The following is a 26,351-nucleotide window of genomic DNA, read 5'->3' as shown; positions in this document are numbered from 1 at the left end:
GATGGGCTCAGACTGGTGTGTAAAACATGGCTGTATGAGAAGTGAGTCCAGTCTGGCCTGTAGGTGTTGAATGTACCTGTACATGGCGTGTGCAATAATTGCGATGATGATCCAACCACTAAGGAGGAGCCAGAGGGCAACCAAACTGATAGGGTGTTCTTGGTAAGATGACGATCTGCTTATGTGACTAGGAAATATAGTGGTCAAGCCAGTCGGTTTGAGACTGAACTTCACTAATTTCGTCCCTTCAGCCTGAAGCTGCTGTTGAAGGGTGTCATCAACGGTGAGGCTGTGACCTCTAAATGCGTCCATGATCTCAATTTTTGCATCATGTTTGTTGACGTTGAGATGATGGAGGACAATATTGTCAGTGTGCACGGTGGCTCCTTGGGGAACCGTTAAGAACACCGTTTGGTTTGGTAGTGTTAGTTTAATGACTGTATCATGGTGGTTGTATGACATTGGGACTTTGGTGGCTGGTGTGTTAATGAGCCAGCGATTGCCTGCTCACTCTATCTTTGTCTTTGTTCCTTCATCTTTGATGGACATGCTACCATGACACTTGTTCAGGGAGGTAGTTAGTCACCTCTCTAACAAAGGGGTTGCATTTGGATAAACCCAATGAATGTTCTTTGCCTTGGTACACATGTTTAGGTTAGAGATAAGGTAGAGCGAGGGGTCCTCATCATGGTCGGCGAGTGTTGGTGGTGTTTTGAGGTGAATGTGTGCATTACCTCTCTGAAAACCAACATTAAATACAGACTTTAGTCTATATATATTCTGCCTATGATGGTAGATTGAGGATAAATCCTATTTTGAGGTTCTGAGGTTTTACATGGATTGGAATTTCAATGCCAAAACTATATGCCATGTGTATCTGTGAAGGTTGCACAATGGAGATAGTAGCAGATCTAAGGATTTGTTCGACAAGGTCTAGGGAGACCAGGTAAGCTGGAATCCTTCCACCACTCAAACTGTTGACTGAGGAGCTAATTTCCCTGAGGTCCTGCCTTAGATCTCTTACGATACACGCATAAGTTGTTTTCTCAGACAAAGTCCCTAAAGCATGCAAAGTGTTATTGATAAGAACGGATTGCAAATTTACAGTGACTATAGTACCCTGAAGGGTTTTACCCAGGCCCTGTAATTGTTCTTATTGGAGTCTTCGTCTCTGCTGGATTTTTTTTGGATGATGGCGACGTGTGCATCTGAAGCTGGCGAACTGTTTTCTGGACCAGGTGGTCTCGGTATGTCAACCTGAGCCCACATGTGTCCATGACGGCAGTCAATGAGCGGAGCCAATCGGTTCAGTAGGTCCTGGCCAACTAACAGTGGTTCCATATTAATGGGACATATGTAAACAGGGTCTATTAGCATCATCCCTTGAAAGGTGTCAATCCAGGCCCGTTTTGTGATAGACGACCTATCTTGCATGTAGCTTGTGATGCTTACGATGCAGGTCTCTGTCTATAACGGTTTGCCAAGGGAGAGCTTTGCTCTAGCCACCTCTGCGAAGGTGTTGGAACCCATTAGACTATTTCGGAACCGGTGTCGAGTAGTGCGTGGGAGCTGAATGACCCATATGTCAGGTGTTGCCCTTACGGTACAGATCGCCAAAGAAGGTCAGGAAAGGAGGGTGTGGCGTGTTAGGAGTGACTGTTTTGGGGAGCAACTTGGACCCTGTTCCCCTTTTCCCATACTACAAAGTAAACTTTGGCGTTAATGGGTGAGGGTACATCGTCTAGTTATACTGACGGGGTTTCAGTGCAGTGTTCCATTGAGGAGGTCGGCGGACCTGGTGAACAACGGAGCACATCAAGCTTAGTTACTAACTCAGTCAAGCATCTCCTTATGTCCTCCATTTCTTTTCTCAAATCTTGTTCTCTGAGGGGATTTGAAACCTTTTCTACCCACCCACCTTCTTGTTTGGGTTTTCGTTCGAACCGCACCTTTCCTTTCGGCCGGCGAATGTTTTGTTGTTTAAGCCTACCATGACCCTGGGGGTGTGTCTGGTCACCACCCCCATGGTTCTGTTGCCTACCCTGCTGGCGGGGTGATTGGCACCTCTGGGGTCCTGTTCTAGCATTCACCTTAACGCGAGGCATTTCGTTGCCTTCAAGCGCTAGGTCTGCATATTAGGCTTGGATCCCGAGGGCTCTGGCATCGCCTTCGTGCCCTCGAGCAGGGCGCACGCGTGTCTCCCATGCCAGCTGTGCGTATCTTGTGATTTCCTGCATGGTGGGGTTGCTTGTTCTGCAGTGCATCGTGACGTCATATCGCACACACTCGTGGAGGTTGTGAAGGAAAAGAGACTTGAAAGCTCGTTCCTCCTCCAGACCTGGTGCGTTACTTCCTTGGAAGTATGTGGTTCTCAGGCGTCTGTAATACTCACGCAGAGGCTCGTGCCTCTTCTGGGTGATGGCGAAAGCAGCTATGGTAGCAGAGGCTTCGTCGATATACAGTGAATACTCCTCGCGTAGGGCTATACACAGAGCTGAGTAGTGGTTTCATGTAGGAGTCGGTAGCGTTTCCATGAACGCATGGACACTCCTTACCGTGGTCTTCCATATGAGCTTGAGTTTTTCACGCGACGAAGTGTAAGGCAAGTCAGTCAGGCAGTGCTCAATTTCCCTAAGATAATTGTCTATGTTTGAATCTCAATTACTTGGGTCAAAGCGTTCTATGTCCCCTGCGAGGGACTCGAGTTGTCGGATGCGCAAGCGTCGGTGTCGGTATGACCACGGGTCGTCTGAGTCATCATAAACACCATAGTCACTCAGATCGCTATAGCAATGAGGACAACTTCCTCCCCTTCGTGGTGAGGAAGGAGTCCAGTCGACGTGTGGGGGTGGACCCTGGGTTGTGTACAGCTCCCTGGCTAATGGGATCTTTGAGCCACTTACACCACTCTGGGCTTGGAAATAATTGTCCCCCCTCCGTGGTGTGGAGTCAGTCGGTTTGAAACGCAAGGTGGCGTGACTGAAAACTGACTGGGGGGCAACTGTAAGGAGGGGCACCTGCATCCAACCAGCAGGCCGCTGGAGGAGTTTGAAAGGTGTCTTGGAGGACGAAGTCAGAGACTGTACCACTAGGGGCAGCTCGGCTCCTAGCATGTGTCCCTGGGTTTCTCAGGGGCACATTTCTACGCGTAGCGCTAAAGAGGGGGCCCTCTTCTATGTCAGATGTTGTGCTGTGCGTTTCAGCTGCACTTACCTGATCTGACTCTACTCTTAGCTTGGCAGCTTGAAGCTGCCTGCGCAGGGCTTCATTTTCTTCCTGCATCCGGGCATTATCTTCCTGTGCCTGGACTTTCTCAGCTTGGGTGCACCTAACGTCTTGGTGCAGGCTGAGATTTTCCCTCTGCACTGCTTGATAGCTGCTCTGCAGCTGTGCAAGCTGGGCCTGGTGCTCGGCGGTTTGCAGTTGGGTTCTGCGGTGATGAAAAAGGAACATCTGGCTCACTAGGTCCAGGATTGTGTGCTTTGGCTTCCCGACCGGGTTGTTGACATAATCAACTAGTTCCTGCAATGCTTCAACACAATGACTAATATTGTAGCCGTTAAGGTTATCTCTCTCCTCTATGGAGAGACGGAGGACAGCAGCGACTACATCTTGCAGTGCTGGGTCGACTAACCTCTGTGGAGCTTCAGCTCCAGTCACGCGGGGCGATTGGTGACACAACACAGCAAACACAGCGAGATGGAGATTGTATGGCCACAGTTTCAAGTCGGACGTTACTTCCTTGTGCCACGAGGTTGCACCTGAGAGCAGCGATGAGCTACGTCTATACTCGGCGAACAAAGTTGCTGGAAGCAAATCCCGGAAGCATTTCAGAGGTATTTCTACTCCTGATGATGTCATGGTTGAGGGATGTTCTGTTGTGTGCCTCATCCAATAGGAGTTGAGAGTTCGATCCTTTAGTGAGCAAGGCTTCATGGGATTTGTAGTCTGTTTTGGACTCCCTTTGTTTGATTTTGTCACGATTTTTATCAGTATAATTTATGACATGGTATGTGGGGGCTTGAGTTAGGTTTTTACGACTGTGTTAGGCCTGCCTTTGTCTTCTATCTGAATACATGAGGCCCAACAATGGCTTGGTTCATGACGGGGCTCTGGGTACAAATCACAAGGTGTTGGTGAGGTGTGTGCATTGGCACATTCACGAATACCCGGTAGTGTCCACCGTTATTCAATTTCGGGGAGTAAAACATAGAGTGGAGGCCGTGGTTAATTCCCGCCTCAACCATTCACTGAATTTGGGAACCAGTTGGCCGGGGTTTAAAAGGTTATAAAAAGCATTGTGTGCAGATGGGTCCTGCAAGCCAAAAACACGGTGTGTGATGTGTGACGCGATGGCTGGGGAGGCGGAGCCGGAACCGTCCATGCCTGCTCAGCATCAGAATTACGCAGGAGGGGAACCTCCAGCATTCCCGCCCTTAGGGAATTCCCGGAGGGGGACTTCCCGCTAGTTGCGTGACGACACCCTTAGGCACGCCTTTGACCAAGTGAGAGTAATCGATGGCCAGCAGTGTTAGTCCTGGTGGATTACGCAATGCGATATCCGGAAGCAGTGCCCCTGCGCAACATCAGCACGCAGTGTTGCGGAGACACTCTTCAAAATTATCTCCCGGGTGGGGATTCCGAAAGAAACCCTCACTGACCAGGGCACTACCTTTATGTCATGCACACTTCGTGAACTTTATGAATTGCTGGGGATTAAATCGATTCACACCAGCGTTTATCACCCGCAAACTGACGGGCTGGTGGAACTATTTAATCGCACCCTAAAAAACATGATTCGTAAGGTCATACACGAGGATGCTAGAAATTGGGACAAGTGGCTGGACCCCCTATTATTTGCAGTCAGGGAGGTCCCGCAAGCCTCCAAGGGGTTTTCCCCCTTCGAGCTCCTGTATGGACGCCGGCCACGAGGGGTTCTTGATGTCATATGGGAGGCATGGGTGGAGGGACCTTCCCAGAGCAAAACTGATATTCAATATGTCCTTGATCTTTGAGCAAAGCTGTACAAACTTGGTCAGTTGTCACAACAGAATTTGCTCCAAGCTCAAGAGACACAAAGCCGGCTGTATAATAGTGGTGCCCAGCTGGGAGACAAAGTACTTGTATTACTCCCCACATCGAGCTCGAAATTACTCGCCAAGTGGCGAGGTTACACGGCGAGTTGGGGACTTCGATTATGAAGTTAAACGAATGAATAGAGGTGGGGCACATCAAATTTACCACCTCAACCTCCTTAAATTATGGAGAGAGAGGGCGGAGCTCGGGCCAGAGGTGAAGTTCAAAGCCAATCCATTCACCCTGGTCCCTTGTGGAGACCACCTCTCGCCGTCCCAGCTCACGGAGGTGGCCAGCTTGCAAAAAGAGTTTGCGGATGTGTTCTCTCCTCTTCCCGGTCGGACTAACCTCATACAACACCATATCGAGACCCCACCGGGAGTGGTAGTGCGTAGTCGGCCATACCGCGTACCCGAACACAAGTAAAAGGTGATTCGGGATGAATTAGAGGCAATGCTCGAGATGGGGTTAATAGAAGAATCACACAGCGATTGGGCGAGCCCGGTTGTTCTTGTACCTAAGAGTGAGGGGTCAGTCCAGTCCTGTGTTGATTACCAGAAAGTCAACACGGTGCCTAAATTTGACACGTACCCAATGGGGGTACACTACACCCAGAAAATCAAGCGGGTACAGCTGCAGACCGGAGATCTCCAAATGGGGGCGGAATCTCCAAAAGAGGGCGGGGTTACATCAAAGGGGGCGAGGTACGTCCAAAAGGGAGTTGCGCCAAAACCAAAAGGGGACGTCACTTCCACACATGGTTAGGGTTAAGGAAAGGGTTAGGTTAGGGGCTCCCTATATCTTTGCTGGCGGTTTGAAGCTCCCGCCCTTTTTGGAGTTCGGCCTGCAGCTATATCCTTCTCCAGAAAATGAAGCTTACACTAGAAGTCTGCAACCTGACCTGAGCCCAACAGGACCACAGAAAAAAGGTCAGTTTTTTTAAAGTATGACTTCATGTTCGGATCGTGTTTGTTATTAAGGAAAAAACAGGCCTACCTAACTTGTTTCGCATTCTCACTCACAGACATGCACAAATGGACAAGTTAGGGGCCGTTCAGACCGAATGTGTTTTTGCATGTGTATGCTCTGTTTGTCCATTGTTTTCCAATGTAGATCACATGTTGGACGTCTTTGATTGTTGCATCTCATCTCGCTGTTACTTCAGCGTCTTGAGCAGCCAATCCATTTTTTAGACACTGTGTCAAGTTAAAAAGAACTTAAACGTTTCAAAAACACATGTCGAGAAACTTGTGTTCTGTTACATTCTCGCTACATTTAGCTTGTTTTAGCACAGGTGTCACAAAGATTCAACGTTCTGAACAAGTTCAGGCTGCAAAAAGATGACTTACATTTTTTAACATAAAATAATAAAAGAAATTATAATTATAATAATTCCATATTTTTCTGCACCAAGAAAAGTTTCGGCGCTTGATAAACGGTAAGACGCGTGTTTTTTCCTTTCTGCTCTGGCGTGCTGAGGGGCCACCGTGCTTTGTTAAAACTGTATGAGTTTACTGTTACAATACTTTTACGAATGTTGCCTATGATTCTTACATAAAATACAGCCTATTCGAACAATACTTGCTTGAAGAAGAAATTATAAAGTGTGAGCAATTTCAGGTTCTGGCTTAAAGGGGTAGTTCACCCAAAAATGATCAATCATCATTTTCTCGCCCTCATGCCATCCCAGATGTGTATGACTTTCTTTCTTCTACTGAACACAAACAAAGATTTTTAGAAGAATATCTCAGCTCTGTAGGTCCATACAATGCAAGTCTAAAAAGCACATAAAGGCAGCACAAAAGTAATCCATTCATCTCCAGTGGTTAAATCTATATCTTCTGAAGCAATATGATAGGTATGGGTGAGAAACAGATCAATATTTAAATACTTTGTTACTATAAATTCTCCTTCCTGCCTAGTTGGTGGCAAAACATTTATAGTAAAAAGGATTTAAATATCGATCTGTTTCATATAATATTGCTTCTGAAGATATGGATTTAACAACTGGAGTCATATGGGTTACTTTTATGCTGCCTTGGTGTGCTTTTTGGACCTTCAAAGTTCTGGCCACCATTCAGTTGCATTGTATGGACCTACAAAGCTAAGATGTTTTTCTAAAAATCTTTGTGTTCTGCAGAAGAAAGAAAGTGATACACATCTGGGATGGAATGAGAGTGAGTAAACAATGAAAGAATTTTCATTTCTGAACTATTCCTTTAAAATCTAACAGTACCATTTGGCCAGGTCACAGTGTCTTGGGTACGACCCGGTTTTCATTTTAAGGCCCATGCAGACCTCAACTCATACGTGCCCACCCGCCCAACAACACTTTGGCCACTGGAGGCAGTATTTCAATTTTTTGCAATTTTAGCTAAAAAAAAGTCAACCTACTGTTTCCGATTTCACTGTGAGATCACTGAGAGTCTGTTCATGAGTAAATGATGGCAGAATTTTCCATTTTGGATGAACTATTTCTTTAAGGTTATCTGTAAACAGGAAAAAAAAAAAAAAAAATTTTTTTTAAATGGATCTGCTCCTGTATCTGACTACAGAATGACCTAAAGTCTTTCCATGACTAGATGTTTGCCTCAATGCCAAGCATGTGTGCAGGCTGTGCCTACCTCTGCCATCTTCAGTCCAAAGCCACAGATGCTGCAGTGTTTCTGTGTTGACTCAGTGTAATTTGTTTGCACTAATTTGTTTTGGGGTATCAGGGGAGTTCCCTTTTTAATTTGCCTCTCTCTGTTTACTCCTCTTTGTGGAGCATTGATCTGTTAAGCAGCAGTAAGAGCAAGAGAGAGAGAGAGAGAGGCAGAGAGAGAGGCAGAGAGAGAGAGAGAGAGAGAGAGAGAGAGAGAGAGATGGGGTGTTGTAAAGCCTAAATTAAAAGACGGTACTATGCAGATTGTTTTAAGCTCTGGCTGCCCCATTGGGCCCAAAAGCCTCGCTTGCAGGCTGCACCTGCTCCATCCCGCGGGAGCCTGGTTCCTGATCCGTGGCCCTCTCCCTCTCCTGTTTCTCTTCTCTCTCTCTATCTCCCTTGCTCTCTCCACTGCTGTTTCCTCTGCACGCCTCCAGTGCCTGGAAACACCTTAATCAGCCCTCCTCTGCGCATGGATGCCTGCCACTCATTACCCTGATTGAAAAGATGGTGGCTCATGCTAAACACACATACACATGCATACAAGTGCACATACACACAAGTTGTAAAACATTAATATTCGTATGGGATCAAAATCCCGTCAAAAGTATTGCGGTCATGGTTCCAAAATTAATAAGCATGAATCAAAAAATAATAAGTGCAGATAAAAAAATAATAAGCGCAAAAATAAATAAAAAGCGCAGATCAAAATAATAAGCGCAGATCAAAATAATTAGCGTAGATCAAAAAATAACAAGCATGAATAAAAAATATATAAACATTTAAAATATGCTGCAAAAAAAAAAAAAAAAAATTAAAGCAAAGTCATCAGAATTGCAAACAAAATCATGTTTTCCTTGGTTATATTACTGTTTTTTGTGCTCTCTGACAATTTTGCTCATATTTTCATTTTTTTGTATGCTTACGCTGTATTTTTCTTTGCTTTTGTTTCCAAGTTCTGCGCTTGGTTTTCCAAAACTTGTGAGTAGAATTTCATGTAAATCAGGGATCCGCTTTTCCATTAAATAAAATCCAGATCCCGACACCAAGGCCTATTACAATACTGATGAATATAGAAATTTTAAGAAACTGAAAATGTTTTTTTTTTTTTTTTTTAAATAAAAAAATTACAAAATAAACTCCACCAAACAACATAATATTCTTGCATTCAAAAACAGGATCATATACACACAGACATTGAAATCGTCACAGATATTTTAATTAATGTTTCGGAGCAATCATTGTCAAACAACCACTCAAGCTCAGGATAACTAATAAACACTCATTGGAGTGTCTCAGTTATGCACAATATTTTATAGCTGATTCAGATAAGGTAGAATCTACATTAATAATCATAATTTTATTTCCACAGACAGGAAATTAACTCTGTAATATGGCTTTAAAACTTTAATAACAAATCGCAAAATTAACTTTAACATCTCTTTTCAGTTAGAGATAAGAACATAATCCAGCTATGTTCTCAACACACAGAAACATTTCTAGAATGCAATTCTATAGACCAACATATATCACAATGAAGAATGAAAAATAATTCTGAGAATCTACCAACGCATTTTGTGTTGCATGGTTTTTAAAGTAAATTTTGGTATAACTGTTATCATGGATTAAAAAGGCAATTTTAGGAGTGTTGAGTTTCAAGCTACTGAACTAGATATCTTTTACACCATGAAACTTTGTATCCAAAAGTTGCAAGTTAAGTAATATTTACACAAGATCCATATGAGACTGGATTTATTCCTCAAACCTGACATCGTAAAGAGGAATTAAGCTATATATATATAAATATATAGAGAGAGAGACAGAGAGAAAGAGAGAGAGAGAGAGAGAGAGAGAGAGAGAGAGAGGTTTTATAAACATCTGATAAAGGATTTCCAGTGGTGCACTTTGGTACACCAGAGCACATGTATACACACACATGCATGCAAACAATGTATAACAGGTAAACTTCTTACACACACATACAGTTTATAACACACCTCATTGATTGTATGGACCCTGCTGTCAGTGCCATTTTTGTCACATAATTTCACATAATTACATCTGTATTTTAACATTGTCCACAGTCTTTCAATAACTTTAAGGAATAGTTCACCCAAAAATGACAATTCTCTTACCATTTGCATATCCCAGATGTGTATGACTCTCTTTCTTCTGCAGAACACAAATGAAAATTTTTAGAAGAATATCTCAGCTCTGTAGGTCCACAATTCAAGTGAATGTTGGCTAGAAATGTGAATCACCAAAAATCACATAAAGGCAGCATAAAAGTAATTTCATATGACTCCAGTCATTAAATCCATATCTTCTCAAGCGATATGATAGGTGTTGGTGAAAAACAGATATTTAAACTATAAATCTCCATCTTTGACCAGCCCTGAACTGGTGGCAATATGCACAATGAATGCGAATTGCCAATAAACAAAAGACGATGAATGTGGAAGTGAAAATTAAAGTGGAGATTTATAGTAAAAAAAACTATATATAAATAAAAAGGACATGAATATTGATCTGTTTCTCACCCACACCCATCGTATTGCTTCAGAAGACTTTGATTTAACCACTGGAGTCATATGGATTGCTTTTATGCTGCCTTTATGTGCTTTTGGAGCTTCAAAGTTCAGTCACCATTCACTTGCATTGTATGGACCTACAGAGTTGAGATATTCTTCTAAAAATCTTTGTTTATGTTCTTCAGAAGAAAGAAAGCCATACACATCTGGGATGGCATGAGTAAATGATCAGGACATTTTCATTTTTGAGTGAACTGTCCCTTTAAAGTGTGCAAACAATATGAAAAGTAAACAACAGATTTCTGCATAAAACATAGTACTACCTTAGGGATAGAAATAAATTAACTTTTCTATTAGGACTGGCTTGGGTTTCAAGTAAATTCAACAGAAAGAGGGTAAATTCAGCATGCGACTGTTGATCATATTAACTTTCGCTCAACTAATTTACTCTCATTCAAACGCATCCGAATGCAGCAGAGCGGAAACGTAACCTCATGCGAAAAAACATTCGTATTACGCTGCGTACCAAAGTTCAAGCTTGGTGAACTCTGAACCGTGAATTCGTTCAAGAGGACGCGCGACTAATAGGAGACAGAAACGTCACACGCTGACCACTTGGCTCAATTCAAAGGATACACATTTCAAAGCTGCGATATTTATTGTTGCAGGAAAGTGAGTAGATAATATATTTTAACATTTTTAATAAAATATTATTTATATGTTATTCATTATTTAATTATACCAAATATATTTGATGCGTGACATCATATACTGGTTCGTAGCGTTGTCCGAAAAAATAAATAAAAATAAAATAAAAAAGCCTAGTATTAAGGCAAATCTGCGAAAGTTTGCGCGCGCTACACTTTGGTACATAAATCACACACACGTAGATGAAGAAACATATTTTCACAACGCTAACTCTTACTAACAAAGTTGATGACTGCTGTGTGTTCGCTAGAGGTTCACTGTGGTTTATACAGTGCTGAAATTATTGATATTTAAAAATGTTGTTTAAAGGCAGAAGCTAGCAGGGATGCCCTCAAGGGCAATACAACTAGCTGCATAGGACCCACCCAATGTGTGAATGGTCACAGTGCCCTCTGGTGGTAGCATGTCTGTATTACACAGGTCTGTATTACATTTCTAGATGGAAGAGACACAAGAAATGGCTGTAGTCAGGCACACAGGCATTAAGCACCATTCAGTCTGATCGAGACTCATGATATACACTGGAGCCCTAGCAAATAAAATGTATATAAAAATGACTGTTCTGTGTTATTACTCAGCCTAAATGTGGACTTCCTGTGTTATTTCTGTTAGTCAGGTGAGTGAGAAAGGGGATTAAATGCTTCATAATTTTCATAATCCTATTATCCATCCTCTTATTTCTCATCCATTTCTAACAGCATGATTATGTGTTGTTAAGATGATCTGGAAATAGGAATTCTCAGGGTTAAACTGGAGGGAGAAATTCATACAGCTGTAGGTCCGTCACGAAAAATTCTACTTGTCAACCTTGCACAAACATCCTGGAATCACACAAGCTAATATGTTTTCCTCCATGATTCTGCTCTAAAAACAAAATTAGATTAAAACATACTGGGGGGTTCAAAAGTCTGAATACACATTCAAAATCTGAAGTTTAAAATCTAATTTAAATCTGGAAAAAAAGTTTTACGATTTTGAAACATTTAAAACAAAGAAACATTATGACATAAAATTAATAAGAACTATTCAAGAATCTGCATGATTTCTAGGGCATATCAAATAAGCAAATTTGTTACATTGACCTTAACTCCTTTGTGCAAAAAGGTCAGATTTCGTTGCTTCCATTGAATGCTGGGATAACATGGATCATCGGGTTTTGCACAAACTTGTAGAATCTGTGCCAGTTTAAATGCATGCTGTCATTAAAGCAAAAGGGGGACATACCAAATACTAAGAAATGCATGTCAATATTTCAATTCACCTTTTCACTCAATTTGTTATGCTGATAATATAATTTGTAATGAAAAATAGGAACATGTTCACGAGTGGATTCAGACTTTAGAACCCCACTGTATTTGATCAACCTGTCTTGTTTGGAACAACATTTTAGGTTACTGTTTTGAATGTTAATTTTTTTTTTTTTTTTTTTTTTTGCTGTAGTATAAGGTTAACAATGCATATAACTACAGAAACACATAGGGTTACAACAATGAAGACCTCTTGTGGCTAAACCCTGAACTGCTTCCCTCTCAGCTGGGATGGTTGAATGACAGAAAAGTTTGTTTTCCTTTAAAATAAAACCTGAAACTAAAAGCCAGACTGAAACGGTGGCATAACAAACACTTGTAATTTGAGAGAACTGATGTATAATGGGTTTCCAATGGTGATTCATTAACTGCAACCGAACAGATGGTCTTTTACACATCTCACAAAGGTAGCAAAAGAGAGCATCCAACTTCTGTGGTGTAAATCTTGAGCCGCACATGTCCATGACTGATGTCATTTTGACACTCCTATTCGATACAGAATATCTCACACATATACACACTCCGTTTCTACTTTAGGTCCATTCATCCAGACAAGAAATGTCAATTTTCGTTTTGAAGAACTGGGAGCCATCACGTACTCCATAGTGTTCTTTTACAATAGAGGTTACAGCAAACTTTCTGATTGGTGGGAACAAAAGGGTATCCCTTTAATATAAGCAGCCACCCCTAACAAAGGGCAGAGAGTATGCGATTTAACCCTTGAGCTGCTGCTCCAAATCTGAGCCGTCTACTTCAATGTCAGAGTCGGACAGTGAACGTGCAGAGTGGTCTGTGTCTTGCGAGTGTGTATTACTGTGTAATGGGGAGCTTAGAACACTCTCCTCTAAAGTGTCTGTCCTGGAAAAGAGACCAAGGTCCATCAGGCTGTTGGGCGTTCCACTGGTGGTGTCATTATCACTGTCATAACAGAAGTCCTCCAAGTCTTCAAACCATTCTGGCCAGAATTTCCTCCTTATGCGCTCACAGTACATGGCCAGGTTAATCAGTTCTCCTGAGGACAGATGTCAGAGACAGGTATGAGGAGAGCATCTATTATGCAGCTTTCTTGTTTCCTTTTAAAAGGATTAATCACTGAAAAATGAAAATTCTGTTATCATTTACTCACCCTCATGTTGTTCAAAACCCGTTTGGCTTACTTTCTTAAATGGAACACAGAATGTTAGCCCCAGTCATCCTTCAATTTTATTTGGGAGTAATTTCCGTGTAAAATGGAACTTCCCAAAAACTTTCCACAGGATTCACGAAAGCTTCATATTCCCCAGATTTGTTAGTACAACTTGCGTATGTTAGTGAATTGCAGACATTCGTAAATAGAGCGCGCATGCACATTCATTCACAATTATCATAATTCATGCCCATGAAAACGCCATACAAGGAAGACTTCAGACTCGCTAGTAAATGACAACAGGAAGCTTTTTTTTAATTATTTGTAGATTTTTTGTTTTGTAACATATGTGCAAACAGTAATAAAAGTTTTTTTTTTTTAATTAAGTGCATTCACATCGTAAAATATGATTTAGCAAACACTCACATCTAAAAAGAAAGTGAGCAACTTACTGTTATCTTTGCTGTCATCAGAGGTTATTTTGTGAATTAAACAGTCCAAGGTCAATAAAAATGGTTTGACATGAAGCATTTGTGTAAAACATGTTCAGTTCATGCCCACAGCAGGATGCCCACCATCATTAACCTTCTCTGGTTCAGCTGAGCGCATCACCAGCATCATTGGAGAAACTTCTTGAGTAAATCCAAGACTGTATACTTCCCTTGCAACAAGAAAAATCTTCAAAGAAATTGATAGAATGCCTGAAGAAGGTCTTTGACCGAAACGCTATAAGATATTGCAGATTTACAAGCTATACGACAGTGTGCAGGCTTTTTCTTTTTTCCCCCATTGTATTGTTTGGCACCTGCCTGCGATGTGTTCATTTATGGTTTTACCACTGACCATCCGTCAACTGAACGCGATTTTCTGATGCCTATACTAAATTATGAAATCTAAATAATAGATACTTTAATAATAAATTTTTATATATATATTTTAAAAAAAATTCCAGCTAGTCACGTTAGTGGGCTTTTTTTTTTCTAGAGAAAATAAAATGCAAACCCATGCCAAGAACTTCTGCTGGAAATAAGCAAAGTTGGGGGGAAAAAAACGATACTTTGAAAAAATAAATGCAAGCAGGAAAGAAATGTTTCTAAATAAATAAAAAAAGAATCTTTATATATATATATATATATATATATATATATATATATATATATATATATATATATATATTATTTTTAAGGTTAATTTCCCTCATATATTTACTAATGATTTTTTCATTACTTACTTAATTTGACTTCTATCAAAATGTAGTCATGGCAGTTTGTCTGAAAGAACACTAGACTTTCGGATGTCTTACGCACGATTTACAAATGGTCGGGAGCAGATGAACGTTTTGTTTGTACCGACTAACGTTTTGAAAATATTAAAACTTTCATGAATCCGAAAACTTATGTCAGACCGGCTTTACGTATGAAAGACACAAAAATTCATTCTGCTTGTGTTTCATGAATGAGGCCCAATGAATCTTTATTCCATTCAATGAAAGTAAATGGGGACTGAGGCTAACAGTTCTGCCTAACATCAAATTTTTGTGATCCACAGAAGAAAAAGTCATACAGGTTAAAAACAACACGTGAGTCAGTAAATGATGACAAGATTTTCAGCTTTGGATAAACTATCCCTTAAAATTATTTTTCAGGTTCAATTCAAGTTTAGCTCAGTCAGCAGCATTTGTGGCATAATGTTGATTACCACAAAAACATTTTCAAATCATTTCTCCTTTTCTTTTAAAAAAAAAGAAAAGAAAAAAGCGATAAACAAGGTTACATGAGGCACTTACAATGGAAGTGAATGGGGCAAATTTTTGGAGAGTTTAAAGACAGAAATGTGAAGCTTATCATTTTACAAAAGCACTTACGTTAATTCTTCTGTTAAAATGCATGCGTTATTTGAGCTTCAAAGTTGTTTAAATCACTACTTTTACGGTTGTTTTAGGGTTTTAGTGTTTACAGCATTACGTCGTCATGGCAATGAAGTTGTAAAATTGGATATAACTTTACACATAAAAGGTTATCAAGCAATTTTTTATGTTAACACAAATATTGTTTACATTTTGTGGCAATACTTTTAAAACAATGAGACTTTTAATGTTTACAGAAGTGCCACATTTACTTTCATTGTAAGTGCCTCACTGTAACACAGATTTTTATTTATTTTTTTAAGAAAATGAAAATAGAATGTCGAATGTAATTTTTGTGCCACAAAAGCTGTTGTCTGAGCTGAACTTGTTGTATTGAACCTGGAATATTCCTTTAAGACCTTTAACCTGTCAGATCTTGTTAACTGGATGGCTGATATTTGTTCAAATGTATTTTAGCTCGGAGTAAATGGAAATTATGTAATTCCTTATATTCATTTTGGTGAGATGCTTTGACATTGTCTGCTGGTATGACTGAACCATAACATACATAAGCATACATAAAGGTCTATAATGCCATCTAGTGGATAAACTGAATAACATTTGACATGCTGCCTTGCATGAGAACAACATTTTAAAGGAATAATTCATCCAAAATTCACCCTCATGTCATTCTAAACATGTATGACTTTATTTCTCCCACAGAACACAAAATGGGATGTTAGGCATAATGTTTACGCTGTTCTTTTCCATACAACGAAAGAGAATGTGGACTGGTGTGGTAGAGTACCATAAAAGCACCATAAAAGTAGTCCATACGCATTGTGCACTACATTATAAGTCTTCTGAAGCCATATGATAGCTGGGTGTCAGGTACAGACGGAAGTCTGCTATAGCTCTCACTTCTGCATATTCAATCTAGCATGTCAGATTTGGTTTCGAGACATGTGAAAACCAATGCCATTTGGTGTCATTGACGTCAACCCTGGCACGTTGCATCTTCATGCAGCATATTTGAATATACATGAGCTCAAATTATATTTATGAACTGCAGGAACACAGGAAGATTTTCAGAAAATAATGACTTAAATTTCAGTCTGTTCCTCACGTATTGCTATTTTATTGCTTCAGAAGACTTGGAATATAGCACATTTTCTCAATGACAAATTGTATGGTACATTTGTGCTGCTCTTTTGACAGCAACTGATTTACAATTATTTCCACTTAATTTTTAATCAGCCAGACAATAATATCTGTGACTGATGCAGAGCGTTATGTTTCTTTCAGGTTTTGCTCACCTTTAATGAGCTGCTCGGGCTGTGTGCCAGGCAGTGTCCACATGGCTTGTGCAAGGTGACCGAACACTGTGGCATCCACACTGGACAGCTTGGGACCCATGATGTACTTCTTATCCCCTGGCAATACAGAAAATAAAATTAACCCCCAGTAATAAAATAGGGCAAAAAAAAAAAAAAAAAAAAAAAATTCAGGGACATATTCCCTTAAAACTGCCACAACAAGAAAAACATTTAAAGCCTTAGAGTATTCTCTTTTCAGATGGATTAAATGAAAAACTAAAGTTCACAGCATGGATCAGAGCATATGTTTCACCAGCTTGCTAAGTAAACAAATTAAACCTTCATAAGGAAGCAATGAACAGCATGCCCCAAAGAATAACAAGTGACAAGATCACCTTTTTTTAAAAAAAAGTGAAATTTAGTCACATTCATATTAAATCACATTAAGGCATCTGGCCTCAAAAGAACATGCTGAAAATACCACTTTATGATATAAACAAAAGTTTTATTTCTATTTATTTAGTACATTTGAGCATAAAACAGCTTACTTGAGCTTAATCGTGGCAACATTCTTGCCTTCTGCAACAACAATGGCTGACTCCTCTAAACCAAGATGAAAGCAATGCAAAGTACCACTACAAGGTACATACTACATGCCTGCTACATGTGCTGCTACATGCTTATCTTGAAAGTTTATTTCAGGTTTCTTGGCAGTTTGACACAGGCATTTTAATGTAAACAGCAAAAGCCTGAACATTAAGCCGTGTTTCCCAACCTATTTTTGTCTCAGGCACCTTTATATTCCCACTAATAATGTTCAACAACTGAGACAGCCAAAATAGATAGAAGAACTGTGGTGAATTCTCCAAGAAGCTTGCAACATCCTATATGCCAACAACCAAGAAAAGCTGTGTCCAGGTGTACCTAGGAGAATTGGGGCTGTTTTAAAGGCAAAGGTGGTGACACCGAATATTGATTTAGCTTTTTTTATGTTTACTGGACTTTGTATGACATTAAGTGATAAATGAAAACTATTTATGGTATTATTTTTGAAGACATCCTCACTATGCAATATTTTTCACAAGTGCCTAAAACTTTTGCACGGTACTGTACCTCTGATTGGGAATCACTGCATTAGGCAGTAGCTCACTTTAACTATCCCAGTTTTAAGATTTCACAACATGAATTAATTAAATAATATAAAAATACAATGATTATTTAATTATCATATCAAGAAAGCATGCTACTGTTAAAGTAAAACTGTGTACTCACTCTTCGTACTCACCTAGCAGTGTGGCCAATGTGCGCATGTCTTTCTCCATGAGACTGTAAACCTCTTCTTTAGTGTAGCAGCCAATGCCATGACAATACATCTCTCTTTTTACAATTCCACCAGTCAGCTGACACAAAATCCATTTGAGCAGGTCACTGAGGGGTCCGGGAAGATCAAGCATGCTCTGAGTCTCATGAACATTATCCACCCACTGACAATATGCAATAGTCCTGTGGAGAGAGACAGAATGAGCCAATTAAAGGTAGCAAGACAAGCCTTTAATTATGAGTATTTGCATCAATTCAACTCTTAATACAAATAATTAAGATACATAGACAAAACAAATGGTAAAGGATTCTTCTGAGCACATTCTCCTTGAATTTGCCCAAAGACATAAACTGCCTCCACCTGAAGTCGTCATTTTTATTTGAATAGCGCTTTTCACTTTTTTTTCAATTCACGTAGTTTCAAAGCATGTTTACAGAAAATCATGCCTTAATTTCTTTAAGCCCTCAGTATGTAAGCCAAAATGCAACTGTGGCAAGAAAACAAACTCCATAAGATGTTTAGAGAGTGGAGAGAAAAACACATTTTAATAAATGCACCACACAATGTCTGTAGACTGCATTTCACAAAAAAAATTGTACAGTGAATTTCACTACAAAACAGAACAGTATCATTGAGTGTAATATGACATAGTAAGTCCATCATAATTAAGCAATATCACACGAGTATTAAACCATAAGCACAAAGCCACAGGTAATCACAGCTGAGCTGATATTTAGTACAAGAGCATGATTGCTGGTGTGATATCGCTGTTATACAACAGTTACATAAACAAGAAGTTCATTTTCAAGTAAGTGAGACAAAATCAATGGTGAAGTGGACCAGTGCTGTTATACTGAATATCACTTTTGGAAATCTGTCATTATTTATTCACCCTCATGTTGTTTCAAACCCATACCACTTGCTTTCTTCCATGGAACACAAAAGCAGAATGTTGGGCAGAATGCTAGGGACTGACTGCCTCGGTCACATTCACTTTAAATATATATATTTTCCAGTACAGTGAAAGTAAATGGTGACCGAGTCTGTCGGTCCCAAACATTCTGTATTTGCTTCAGCAGAAGACAGATAATCAGACAGCTCTGAAACAACATATGATGTGAGTTAATTATGACAATGCTAATATCTAGGTGAACTAACCCTTAAATCATTTTTTGAAACGAATCTCTTTCCTTGTGAAAATGTAAAGGTTTATTTATGTAAGGATACATTGGAGACAGTTAAAATGCTAAAATACTAGGAAGACTTTCAACATAAGAAAATTATTAATTGTTTGTGCATTTTGCAAGATGCATCACTGTCTGCAAGTCTGTCTGTGTTTACTTTTATTTAGTTTTTATATACAGTATTTAAGTGTTGTTTAATTTTGATGTATATTTTTAAATCCCTGTTTTTAGTTGTTTATTGTAAATGAATACTATACCTGCTCTGTGAAATAAATAAATACATAGTTAACCGTATCTGTGTTTTGTTTTGATATAACTTATGCTTATTTTTTAGTAGCTTGATATGTATATCAATATTCATGTATAAATACTAGTAATAATAGTAATGATAAAAAATACATTACAAAATATATATGTAAAAATATGGAATATAAATTAAAAAAAACATGTAATGCATTCAACAGTCATTAATATTATAATAGTTTTAAATTATGTTATTTAGGCAGTACAATTTTTTAATAAAATATTTACTGTAATATTGTAACTATACTTTTTCTTTTAAGTAGATATAATAGAGTATTTTCTAGAGTGAACACATATTTATTTATTAGCATATTAGCAGCCGTTTTTTTTTTTTTTTTTTCCAAAATAATGAATACTTCAACAAATAACTCATGAGCATAGGCGATAATATGTGCTTATTTATAATTCAGAGGTTATTATAAATGAGCTGGTAACTGAGTGCAACTCTAGTATCAAACAGAACACAAACTCAGTTTGGCCTTTGAGATTAAACTTTAAATTAATTCTCTGTTCTGTGATTATCTGAATCAAATTAATTAAGGCTGTATTCTAATTAAATTCTTTGCTCACTAGACATGAATTAATAAAAAGCGTTCATCCAAAATGACTTCAAGGGCTGCTCTCTGGGTTCACACTCATCCAACATTTCATGGCTATGAATATACCAAATATAATTGACAGTCAGAATCAGTTTGAACTTTAACAGCTTAAACAGGTTTAGCAGTGCTTTTTTATCATTTTTTTTAAACATCAAATCATGGCTTGTTCTGCATTCTACATATATATTATAGCTACATTAGTTATTGCTATGTTTTTCCTATCTGTTTAGTGTTGCATTATTGTGAACTCATACAAAAAAAGTAGGCTATTCTCAGATACTTTAAGCACTATGACACTATAAAATACAATTATTACACAGTATGACAAAGAAATGTTGCATTTACCAACATTTGTGAACTTAATTTGACATCACATAATACATGAATTTAATGCAACAGTACTGTACTATATAGTATACATAGTGTACATATCTGCCAGCATTTGTGTGTCTTAATCTCGTATTACTAGATTTTTTTTTTAAATGGGTCAAGAGGGTTAGAAGAACAATTTCCTGATCAAGGCACACCAGCAATCCAGATTTCATGTCTGTGTTCCAGCATGACACCTATTACTCTTTATTTATATGACAATAAATGTCCCTGCTCAGCAAGCTTTTCAGCTGACATACACAGCACTACTCTGGTAGACACAAATCTGGAGGGCCTCACCAAAGCTTTGTAAACCCATAAATTATTCAATCAATAGTCATATGGAAGCTTATATGTAGTACACTGAATAGCGCTCGACAATGTAAGGACAGAATGTGCAGGGAAGAAAGAGACAACACAAATTGGATAGGCTTTGTCTCTTTCCCTATTAGCTTCCTTTTCTTCTCCAATGTACTACTTACACTAAAATACACAATGGTAAAGATAATTTTTCAGCATATGACCCATCAGTTTATTGCAATGTTTTACTATATGGACTAGTACAATTTCATCAGCTTCATTTATGCAGACAGAATGTGAAATAGAATTGAAATCTTCAAAAATGATTTAGCGTAAAACTTTTGAAATATTTCTCATAAAGGCAGGCATCCACTTTGATTAGGTATTATAACAATGAGGTCTGTGTAGAACCAATCATTGTATGTCAACTCTGTACTTCCCATCAAAATGCATTGGCCAGGAAGAACCACGTCCTTGTTTGATTTAAAACGTAACTTTCCATTAAAACTGAAGTGCATAATTTGTCACCTTTAATGTCACCAAACAGAACTGCAAAAATAATTATCATTTTCAAACAAGATTTTCCAAACATTCCCCTTGTCTTCCAGTTCAAAACAGATTGTCCTGGCCCGAGCTCATGCCAGTGGTTGCAACGTTGGTTTGGCCAGACTCTAACAAACAGAGCAATGCTTTGATAGCATTGCAGGGACACAGTGTTTACACTTTTAAGGGAAATCAACCTACATATGGCTTATAGGTGTTTTTGCATGTTTACCTAGGATAGTAGAACAAATTTTAACAATGAAAAAATTACACACTTCAGCTTTAAACCTATTAAAAAGAACTGTTCAGTACTCAGTAAACAGTAGTAGCATATTTAAACATCTGGCTCAGCAGCATAAGTATGACTCATTCCGAAAACTGCTGCATGACTCACCAGTACAAATGTTCTTCCACCATTGTGGTAATGGCCCGTGCTACCGCCTGCTCCTGAGCGTTCAGACTCTTGTTAAGGCTCACACCAAGTTTCTCCTCCAGGAAATCAATAATAAACTCAGTTCCACACACCTGCTCATAGTTATACTCAATCCAAGGCATCTTGCCTTGAGCAGAGAGGCTTCCATCAAAGTAATTCTGAAGTGGAGGAAACAAATGCAGAAGAGGATTTATACTGAGGATGAAAAGATGTAAATCATACATTTAATTTATATGTTATATATTTTCAGTATGTACTGACTGTTTTACAAAACATTTATTAATTATTCTGGAGCATTTAAATGTATTTCCATAATTTTAAAAATCCCATGTATTCAATAAATGGATAATTCTAGACATTCTAAGAGCTTTTGTGAATTTCATTGACATTTAAACAGCAGATGGTGCAAATTCAAATATCTGCATCCAAACTGCTTCTTTAAACATATGCGTACTTGATAGGGCAGATCAACCATGCGCAGATAGGTCTCCATTTTCAGACAGCAAGGTGACAGGCTTGGCACCCCATTCTTTGGCCTGGAAAACTGGTGAAGGATGATGGCATCTTTAGAATCTAACTGTTGCTCCTTCCTGTAAAGAAGAGATCAGTCATACACTGTAAATTACTAATGTACATTAATCACATAATCTATTTGAGGATTCACTGTGGAAAATAAAAACATATATGTAGTAAGCCGTCACTGAAAATATGGTTAAATGTCACAGTCAGACATATGGAATATCAAGACATTTACATTTAGTCATTTAGAAGATGCTTTTTCTAAAGCGACTTAATGTACCAACTAAATAATGATACCACATTCATTTTAAAGAAACAGTAACATTGAGAAGTGCCACAATGCAAAGTTCCAAAATGCTCAGAAAAGTATGAGTTTGAGCAAAATGCAAAAGGGTTTCTTAAAGGTTTTTTTTATTTGCTTTATAGTTCAATTTAGAATCATATCCAAGTAAAGAACCCTTTTTTTCCTTTTTGCTGAAATGGTTCTTTGTGTTGGGGATTAAGTTTTTTTTTTTTTTTTACACCTGTACTTTAACAACAGGTTCCTTAATGAAACATAAACGCTTACATTTATTCATTTGGCAGACACTGTTATCCAAAGCAGCGCATTTAAAGTATGCATTTCATCAGCATATGTCACTAATTCCTTAGTGAAGTGATTTTTCTCCTTTGTGTTGCTGTGCATTATTCACTTGTTTTGTTCTTTGTCTGTCAGTGTTTAGTATATGCATTCCTGTAAATATTGTAAATAGTGTAAACAGAGCAAAACGCCATGCAGCTGTAGGCTATACTCTTTTCTCCTGTTTATTGATAGACAGAGAAAGAGGTAAGTCATTTGTATTTTGTGTTTGGTTTATTTTGTTAAGTTATTTTAGTTCTTGTTTATTTATTTATTTGGTTTTATTATTTTGGCCATTGCCTGTCCTTTTAGGCTTTTGCTTCCAGATGTTAAATGGTGATAAATAAATAAATAAAGTTTGTACATTCAATCTGTTAACGTGCATCATTTATGTTACACCTTGACCCTAGGCCAAGGTCATAACCTAAGCTACACAGGAACACAAATTTTAGCCACAGAACATAAAAAATGCTATGAAGCACCAACAAGGGTTCTGTTATTGTTGCAAGCCAAAGAGCCCTAATCTGAAATCTAATCTGGTGCTTTTTACAACCATTTTTAATAGCGCAGTGGAAAACATCCTGATACTGTAATTATAAGAAAGCAGCAGGATGTGTGTGGGAGAAAATGGGCAGGATGTTATTTTAAAACAGCTTGAAGGCAAGGAGCAACTACAGTGCAAGATATCTTGAGCTCTGTCTCACAAAACAACCTAGTCTGATTCTCCATAACCCTAACCCAACCCTAACCCGAGTGGTGTCATATTCCCACATACAACTCTACAAATATATTCTACTAAAAAAACCTATTCTAAAACAAATGTAAAACAAACTAAACTACCACTGATAACTGTGCAAAAAAGTCTCTAAACCAGGGTCTCTTGTGTGTGAGAGAAAAAAAAGTATTACTTTAGATTTGCTGAAATCCATTCACACAGATCAAAATGATTAACACAGATTCTGAGGTGCAATGGGATGCATCCGCATTTAGCCATCGTTGATAATGTTGCTCCAATTCAAATGTTAGAAGCAAGTACAATGAAGGATACAGTCATTGAGCACTTTATTAGGAATGCCTGTACAACTACTTATTCATGCGATTATCTAATCAGCCAATCGTGTGGCAGCAATGCATAAATTCATGCAGATAGGGGCCAGGAGCTTCAGTTAATGTTCTCATCAACCATCAGAATGGGGAAAAAATGGGATCTCAGTGATTTCGACCGTGGCATGATTGTTGGTGCCAGACGGGCTGGTTTGAGTATTTCTGTAACTGCTGATCTCCTGGGATTTTCAAGCACAACAATCTCTAGAGTTTACTCAGAATTGTGGCAAAAACAAAACAAAAAAATCCAGTGAGCGGCAGTTCTGTGACGGAAACACCTTGTTGATGAGAGAGGTCAACGGAGAATGGCCAGACTGGTTCGAGCTGACAGAAAGACTACGGCCACTCAGATAACCACTCTGTACAATTGTGTTGAGCAGAATAGCATCTCAGAATGCACAACACGTCGAACCTTGAGATGGATGGGCTTCAACAGCAGAAGACCACGTTGGAACTTCATTAAGACCAAAGTGGTCCAACTAAAGCGCTCAGTGAGAGTAAATTAATGAATAAACAAACAAATAAATAACAGTTTGCTTGTTAAGCGTTTGGTGGATCCCGTCAGGGCGAAAACGTAATAAATCGAGATCAAACAGAAACGTAAGTTTTAGTAATGATTACATAATATGACTCCAGAGTAGCTATTAGAGCTGGCTTTTGAAACTAACCGCGCCAATTACAACGAGATATTGGAACGTCGAAACAAAATTCGAATCACAGAAGCGTCAGTATAAAGTGAATGCTGCAGAGCTAGGCAGCCAAGCATGATGCTGTCCACTCATTTGTGGTGCTGAAAATTCCCCAGTGTCTGTTGTCATATTAGCAAACAGCTCGGTACAGCCACTAAAATCTAAATAATTAAACGTTTCCAATAGCAATTCAGTCACCTTGATTTCATTATGAAGGCTAATGGCCTGCATATCTCATGTTACGGACCAAGAAAGGTCGTTCGTACAATACAGCTCAAGGGCATCACGTTCCATCGTAAACCAAACAGTCACGATCATGTGCAGCATTAATTTACCTTAGGGTAGTAACGCATGAATCCAGAAGGAATTGACCATGATGCTATTGTTTAGTGCTAATGTAAACAAGGGAAATTCTGTATTGAGTATTGATGACAGGGCGTTTTTAAAAGGTGACTTGCGGTCAAACACCGCCCGTACATCTGATTTAGAAAACGTGACTCGATCTGGTCCAGCGCAGGCGAGCGAAAACACGGAGAAACTCCCGCAGCAGTGGCACTGGCCGCAGTGTGCCCACCTAGGTTATTCAAATAAAAATGTCTGCATGCATAATAAGGTATTGCAAACAATACTGAACCATTTTAGATATAACCATAACAACAGACCATAACACTAACCTGATGGAGAGGAGTTCGTGTAGCAGATAGGCAGCCGCAGCTAGAAGGGCACCACCGGTGATGTAAAGAGTCTTCCTCCACCAGGAATCCGACACCAGTCCCGACATGATCACACCAAAATCCTGCAGAGGGACGGTTACTATGTACCCATAGAATAACTGACGCTCATCAGAGCCACACAACCCGAGGGACGGGCTCTGATTCCGGCCGAGATCAACCACGAACGACCGGGAGGCGGCGAATCCAGCGACCCAGTACATTCTCTCTCTCATCCCGCTTCTTCCAACAAACCCTGCGCCACTTCATTTATCCATTTAATAACGGACAATTATTACATGGTTGGGTGTTATTTCGGCCTCATAATAAAGCAAAAGAACAGCATTTTAACGGGATTTGGCTCCCGCATCCAGCTCAGCATCCTCCTTTTGTTTGCGCTGGTGGAGCTGAGTGATGTCACATGGATACTGAGCATATGAAACACATGCAGGCTTTTAATAAGTCATTGGTCATTCACGTGCCTAACATCTTAAATATAAACTAAATACAGCATACTTCAAATTGACATTTGATTTTAAAAATATAAAATAATGTAATTTAAATTGACATTGACTGGTATGAGGTAATAGACACTTCTCTTATTCAGAGTTAGCCTACAAAACAAATGTTTAACTTTTTAATTTATATTTTAGTATATCATTACATTAAAGTAGCCTATCGGCCTATATTGTCTGACAAAGAATATAAAATGATTATCAATCTAAAATCTAAAAAAGATCAAATAGAGGCTACTAGTAGGCTAATGTTCATTTCAAATGTAGTGCCAAATGCAAATTAATCACTTGAAGTGTAGGCTGGAGTTTTACTTACACCACACCAACATCTGGTGTATATCATGGCAATCATCACAGGAATTTTTGACTTGTAAGGTTGATGTTCTGAAATGTCCACAACCACAAGCCTCTTACATGTGCATGTTGTGAAAGCAAAACTTCAGGGCAGTAACATGGCACAGGTTTCCCCTGAGACAGTGGTTAATAATATTAATAATTGTCTAGCTAATATTATCTAGTGGGATTTTTAGGCATAGTCCCAGCATTCAATAATCACAGGAAGTTTTAACAAATACATATCATAGTGGAA

At 38.9% G+C, this 26,351-nt stretch overlaps 1 protein-coding gene across 2 annotated transcripts; it reads right to left on the bottom strand.

Moving 5' to 3' along the window:
- Nucleotides 1-8,917: 8,917 nt before the first annotated feature.
- faxcb (failed axon connections homolog, metaxin like GST domain containing b) lies at nt 8,918-26,203 on the bottom strand. Of its 2 annotated transcripts, XM_051721907.1 has the most exons (7): nt 26,079-26,203; nt 25,212-25,675; nt 22,061-22,196; nt 21,568-21,764; nt 17,840-18,057; nt 16,555-16,671; nt 8,918-13,278 (listed from the first exon to the last, which is right to left on the bottom strand). In XM_051721907.1, exons 2-7 carry the CDS (start codon nt 25,481-25,483, stop codon nt 12,980-12,982), a joined length of 1,239 nt encoding a protein of 412 aa, XP_051577867.1. In that variant the 5' UTR covers nt 25,484-25,675; nt 26,079-26,203; the 3' UTR covers nt 8,918-12,979. The 2 variants fall into 2 exon arrangements, with proteins under 2 accessions (XP_051577867.1, XP_051577868.1); XM_051721908.1 differs by lacking the exons at nt 25,212-25,675; nt 26,079-26,203 and adding an exon at nt 24,873-24,960.
- Nucleotides 26,204-26,351: the final 148 nt, after the last annotated feature.

This window comes from Myxocyprinus asiaticus, chromosome 16 (assembly GCF_019703515.2).
Source record: "Myxocyprinus asiaticus isolate MX2 ecotype Aquarium Trade chromosome 16, UBuf_Myxa_2, whole genome shotgun sequence".
Lineage (NCBI taxonomy): Eukaryota > Metazoa > Chordata > Actinopteri > Cypriniformes > Catostomidae > Myxocyprinus > Myxocyprinus asiaticus.
This window is presented reverse-complemented; position numbering and strand designations above follow the sequence as displayed.

Excerpts from the sequence above, each read along its gene's own strand:
- faxcb (XM_051721907.1), bottom strand. The coding sequence starts at position 25,483 with ATGAGAGAGAGAATGTACTGGGTCGCTGGATTCGCCGCCTCCCGGTCG. Across the intron at positions 18,058-21,567 it reads GTGGAAGAACATTTGTACTG|GACTATTGCATATTGTCAGT; the intron begins GTGAGTCATGCA and ends CTCTCTCCACAG. Across the intron at positions 16,672-17,839 it reads CACATTGGCCACACTGCTAG|GGGATAAGAAGTACATCATG; the intron begins GTGAGTACGAAG and ends CTGTATTGCCAG.